The sequence below is a fragment of the Vollenhovia emeryi genome, unplaced genomic scaffold (genome assembly GCF_000949405.1).
Source record: "Vollenhovia emeryi isolate VEMERY1.0 unplaced genomic scaffold, V.emery_V1.0 DF939132.1, whole genome shotgun sequence".
Classification (NCBI taxonomy): Eukaryota; Metazoa; Arthropoda; class Insecta; order Hymenoptera; family Formicidae; genus Vollenhovia; species Vollenhovia emeryi.
In genome coordinates, this window is record NW_011967234.1 from 2,115,362 (window position 1) to 2,120,942 (window position 5,581).

The window sequence follows — 5,581 nt, forward strand, 5'->3', positions numbered from 1 at the left end:
GTATTGATAATATTTCGTTGGACAGTCATTAAATTATATGCGTTATTATTGCTGCAATAGTGAATCGCTCGTCATAGCAGAATTCCGTAAAATGGTATTTTAGAGTAATGCACAATATAATTATAGATGTAATAACAAATTCAATTTATTTGACTATTCCATTCAAGATCCTGTATCACATTATTTGCGATAATTTTATAAAATATTACCTACATGTGTACGGTGTTTTCTTTTCGAAATTTGCTCTCAACAGTTACTTGCGCCTTACGTGTCCACCATCACCCGTAGGACGGATAAGTACGAGAGAGAGCTTTTTATTATGTTCATGTAAGTCTTGATGTTTACGGCGATAAATCTACCAGCTAGCAGCTGAACAGGTTGTTGCGATCGCATGATGACGAACAAAACATTCCTCATTAATTTCAATGGGAAGTTGTACCAATTGCAGGTGTAGATCGCGTCCGCGACTTCTTCCATTTGACACTTCAGATAATCGCCCACGGAACTATAGAAGAACATTTGTAACAGTAGAGCACTCAACACTGTTATCGTTTTAGTTATTATCACTGCGTTGTGTGCTTCCAATGCTAAAATAAGTTGGAAACCTAAAATCACACAATTACACTGTATGCACAAGTTAACTTTACGATATTTATTAGCACGAGAACAGTTTTATTGTATAATTTTATCATTCATTAAGACATTTTGATAGCCTAGAAAATATATGGTTATTTGATAAAACTATACTTGTAATTTTTCTGCAAGAAAGATTGATATATATATCTAACGATATAATAATACTATAATAGTATTATATTATATTTTACCATATTATTGGAGAAATACTGAATTCACAAGAGATATTTACCAACCATACTTATAATAACACAACTGACCAGCATTTGCACGATCAATACGAAACTTATTACATCTACCAAAAGTTCCGCATGCTCCATTAGATAACAATGTCTTGATGCCAATGATTGAAAATCTTCGCCAATGTTTTTGCTTTTAACGCCAAAATTAACAAATTCGATTTTTACGATTTCCATTTGCCCACAAATATGAAGAGTAATTCCCAGGAAAAGTGTATCATTGCCTTTATAAATACATTTCAATATTGCATTTAAGTAATTTATGGAGAAAGTTTTAATAATAATAAAAATATTATCTGCGGCAAAAGTGATATAAAAGAAATCAAAGTCTTATTACATTGTTAAAGATAGCTAAATGTACAAGAATTTAGAAAACTTATAAAAATTTAATACTCGTAAAAATAAATATTTTAACGATACACTAAGTTTACTTTATAAAACTGAATAATATTGCCGATACTTAATAAAACTGTAAATTAAAAATAAATATTAATAAAAATTAATATTTTATGGTTTAAGTAAATCTCTTTTATCTTGACAATTAGCTTATTACCACAATTGCTGGTGCAAGTGAGCATCAGTACAATATATTGCACCACAGAGATCAACACGTATAAACTTGTAGACATTTGGACGTCCCCTAAAAATGTTAAGGGCACCGGTAATCCCGCCACTTGATTCTGGATAGATACATTAACTTGGATTTTCTCATCGTCCGTTATCATAGGCATCAGCATGAAAATTGTTGAAGCCAAATAAGCGAAAAATAATGTACTATATCCAATCATCCTTCCCATGAACGCATGCCGCCGCATGATCGTGCGCTTCTCCTCGGTGTCGATCGCGAGATAATCGTTCTCAGCAGATGAATAAGTACGAGTCAGATTATCGGCATATAAGCGGAATGACAATAATTTTATCGCAGCGAGTATGTTGCAGGATATGACCATAAGAGCGTCAAGTTTTAAGTACGCATCACCACTACCGAAATTGATTTCGAGGAACAACATGATCATCATCGTGGTCTACACAGACAGGAAGGACTGTTTATTATTAAGCTTTAGTGTTGTTTTTTTTTGTTTGCACTTTATTCACGCTGAACGGCGCACTCATCTGTCGAACTTGACATGTTGAATAGATAAGTGGCAGAGAAATTTTATTGTGATACGAAATATGTAAATGGAGAACGTACCACACTGATGCCGCACACGACAGTGCGGACTAAAGAAAATGTATTATATTTTTGTAAGGGCCAAATGCCTAGTGGTAAAGTTAAAAGCTTGTTCAGAGTAAAAGCGTATGCTACATCGGCATTCCATGACATTATCGGAGTCATATAGAGCTGTACCTTCCACGATACTCAATGATATCTTTGCCCGTAATACGAGTCGATCATCGACGATGGCTCGCTCTCACATTCATATTTCATTCAAGTCGCGCAATTTAACAGTTACTCCATAAATTTAGCATTTGCTAATGTACTTTGTTATTTTCCAAAACACAGTAATTTTAAAAACTGAAAGGACCAATTTTTTATATGGAAGTAGAATACAGTGTGGACCAAATGGGAGAGTGGGTGTTTCACTTCCTGTTGATGTCTCGTCTACAGTTATCATTCGTCATTGATCATGTGTCATTGCAATATCTCTATTTTGACACCCACTTTTTATCAAAGGCACGTGTAATTAATATAAAATTTAGTACATCAAAGAGAGTTTCTTAAAGATGAATAGTGTCAGTGTCACCAAAATTATACAAATACATTTTACATAAAATGCCAAAATGTTTATCTGTCAGCTATATTGGCAATATCTGCTGGTAAGAGAGTTTAATGTAAATGCAATTGATAACAATCTGGCCTATATTCTACTCGAATCTATAGGCAAGCTGATATATTGCTAATTTTTTGCCTACTAGACAGTTTTCAAATTGTATCCAACGATCGCATTTTCGCAGTCGTGAAACACATATAGCAGCAACATTTCTTGAAGCGATATGTTAGATGTGATGCACACGCACAGACAGAAATACCGTCTGTGGCCGTGTGACTCGCACACAACGCTCAGGTCTCTCACACACTCCCGCCTGGGCTGCGTTCAGAAACGTCACCCGAGCGCCCCAGTGTATCACTTTATCATTGTTACTCACCGTATGTTAAACAAGGGTTAAACACTGGGGCACTCGGGTGACGTTTCTGAACGCAGTCCAGGCGGAAGCGTGTGGATAGATCCGAGCGTTGTGTGCGAGTCACGCGTACGCTGACGACATTTCCGCCGGTGCGTGTACATATACGCTTACTAACGTAATACAAAAAATATAATTTTATTTATTAAAATCTGATTATTCAGTTCAAGGCATATCCCGCCATAAAGCTTTGTAATAATTTTATTTATTAAAATAATATTGTCTACATGTGTACGATGTTGCCCTTTCGAGCTTTTCCCTCAACAGTTACCTGTACTTTACGCGTCCACCATCACCCGTAAAACAGACAAGTACGAAAGGGAGCTTTTTAATATGGTCATATAAGACTTGATGTTTACGACGAAAAATCTACCAGCTAGCAGCTGAACGGGTTGCTGCGATCGCATGATGACGAACAAAACGTTCCTCATTAATTTTAGTGGAAAGTCGTACCAAATGCAGCTGTAAATCGAATGAGCAATGTCTTCCATTTGACACTTGAGATAATCGCCTACGAAACTATAAAAGAACAACTGTAACATTAAAGCACTCAACATTGTTATAGATTTAGTTATCATCACTACATCATGCGTTTTTAGTGCCAAGATAAACTGGAAACCTGAAAAACAGAATTACACATGCACTGCATGCACAAATCTCTAAAGCATTATTGGTACAACAATTTTATGAGCTTCATTCGATAATTTTGTTTTATTGTTAAGATACTACAAGATAGACTTAGGAAATATGAGGATATTTGATAAAATTTTATCTTTGTAATTTTTTCTGCGGGGAAAAATTTACAAGATTTGAATGGTATAATGCTCGTATCATAAAGTACTAAATTCAAAAGATACTTACCGATTAAACTAATAATAAGGCAACTAAATAGCGTTTGCACCAGCATAACAAAACTTATTACATTTATCAAAAGTTCTGCATTCTCTATTAAATAACAGTGTCTTGATGCCAATATCGAAAAATCTTCAATTTTACTTTTCACGCCGTAGTTAGTAAATTCGACTTTTAGGAGTTCCATTTGACCACAAACGTGAAGAGTGATTGCGAGGAAAAGTGAATCGTTACCTTTATTAACAGATTATAATTTTAGATTAATATAAAGTTTTTATATCGAAAATTTTAGCTCTGTTGTAAGAGATGTGACGTAAAAGAAATCAAAATCACGTCGCACTGTAATTGTCAGATGGTTGCGACATGCATTAAAACAAACGATTAGCTTATTACCACAATTGCTGGTGCTGGTGAGCATCAGTACGATATATTGCACCGTAGAAATCAACACGTATAAACTTGTAGACATTTGGACGTCTCCTAAAAATGTTAAGGGCACCGGTAATCCCGCCACTTGATTCTGGATGGATACATTAACTTGGATTTTCTCATCGTCTATTATCATAGGCATCAGCATGAAAATTGTTGATGCCAAATAAGCCAAAAATAAGATACTATAGCAAATAATTCTTCCCATGTAAGCGTGTCGCCGCATGATCGTGCGCTTCTCCTCGGTGTCAATCGTAAGATAATCGTTCACAGCAGAAGAGAAATTGCGGATCAAATTATTGGCGTATATGCGGAAGGACATTATTTTTAGTATAGCAAGAATGTTACAGAATATAACTTCAAGATTATCGAGTTTTATGTATGCATCACCAATACCGAAATTGATTTCGAGGAACACCAAGATCATCATCACGGTCTACACAGACAGGAAGGGCTGCTTATTATAAAGTTTTGTCATTGTTTTTTCGTTTTTTACTGTACTGAACATCTCACTTGAACTGTCGAAGTTGATATGTCGAAAAGAAGCGACAGAGAAATTTTATAGCTACATTTAAATTGAGAACATACCAAGCTGATGCCGCACACAATCGAACGGACTAAAGCAAACGTATTATATTCTTGCAAGGGCCAAATACCCAGTGGCAGAGTTAAGATTTTGTAGGGAGTAAAAGCGTATGCCACATCGGCATTCCATGACATTATCGCAGTCATGTAGAGCTATGCGTCGCACGATACTCAATAATGTTGGTCTTTGTCTATAATACGCGCCGCATCGGTCATTGGTCGTCGGTTTGCTTTCATATTTTATTGAAGGTGCACAATTTAACATTTATTACGTAAATTTAACATTTGCTAGTGTACCTAGTTATTTTCTAAAATACAGTTATTTGATACACAAACTGAAAGGAACAATTTCTATGGAAGTAGGATATAGCAAAGACCAAATGAGGAAGTGGATATTTCATTTTTCTTTCGAGGCACAGTCTTCAGTTATCATTTGTCATTGATCATGTTGCAATACATTTTATTTCATCTTTTTGCCAAAGTTAGTAGCATAGCATTCATATTTTTCTTACTCGACACCAGAGTTTGGTATCTTGACTGTTTTCATCACAGATACAGATACAGGATAAATTTTCAATAGATGCAGTAAAGAAATACAGACACAAGTTATATTTCTTGAATTCCTTCGATTTACATAGAGGGTGTTCCAGGAGGAA

At 35.2% G+C, this 5,581-nt stretch overlaps 2 protein-coding genes across 2 annotated transcripts; both read right to left on the reverse strand.

The window, feature by feature from the left end:
- Positions 1-131: 131 nt before the first annotated feature.
- On the reverse strand, positions 132-2,468 carry LOC105568081 (odorant receptor 2a-like). Its single transcript, XM_012023466.1, has 4 exons — positions 2,068-2,468; positions 1,429-1,900; positions 869-1,099; positions 132-605 (listed from the first exon to the last, which is right to left on the reverse strand). The coding sequence occupies exons 1-4, from the start codon at positions 2,209-2,211 to the stop codon at positions 265-267; spliced, it is 1,188 nt and encodes a 395-aa protein (XP_011878856.1). The 5' UTR covers positions 2,212-2,468; the 3' UTR covers positions 132-264.
- Position 2,469: 1 nt separating this feature from the next.
- LOC105568040 (odorant receptor 10a-like) lies at positions 2,470-5,194 on the reverse strand. The gene is made up of 4 exons (XM_012023402.1): positions 4,929-5,194; positions 4,305-4,776; positions 3,921-4,145; positions 2,470-3,678 (listed from the first exon to the last, which is right to left on the reverse strand). Exons 1-4 carry the CDS (start codon positions 5,070-5,072, stop codon positions 3,338-3,340), a joined length of 1,182 nt encoding a protein of 393 aa, XP_011878792.1. The 5' UTR covers positions 5,073-5,194; the 3' UTR covers positions 2,470-3,337.
- Between the last annotated feature and the right edge of the window lie 387 nt (positions 5,195-5,581).

Coding starts and splice junctions, on each gene's coding strand:
- LOC105568040 (XM_012023402.1), bottom strand. CDS start 5,072: ATGACTGCGATAATGTCATGGAATGCCGATGTGGCATACGCTTTTACT. Junction 4,777..4,928: donor TTGTGTGCGGCATCAGCTTG/GTATGTTCTCAA, acceptor CTGTCTGTGTAG/ACCGTGATGATGATCTTGGT. Junction 4,146..4,304: donor CACCAGCACCAGCAATTGTG/GTAATAAGCTAA, acceptor CTGTTAATAAAG/GTAACGATTCACTTTTCCTC.
- LOC105568081 (XM_012023466.1), bottom strand. CDS start 2,211: ATGACTCCGATAATGTCATGGAATGCCGATGTAGCATACGCTTTTACT. Junction 1,901..2,067: donor TCGTGTGCGGCATCAGTGTG/GTACGTTCTCCA, acceptor CTGTCTGTGTAG/ACCACGATGATGATCATGTT. Junction 606..868: donor TGTTATTATAAGTATGGTTG/GTAAATATCTCT, acceptor GTGTGATTTTAG/GTTTCCAACTTATTTTAGCA.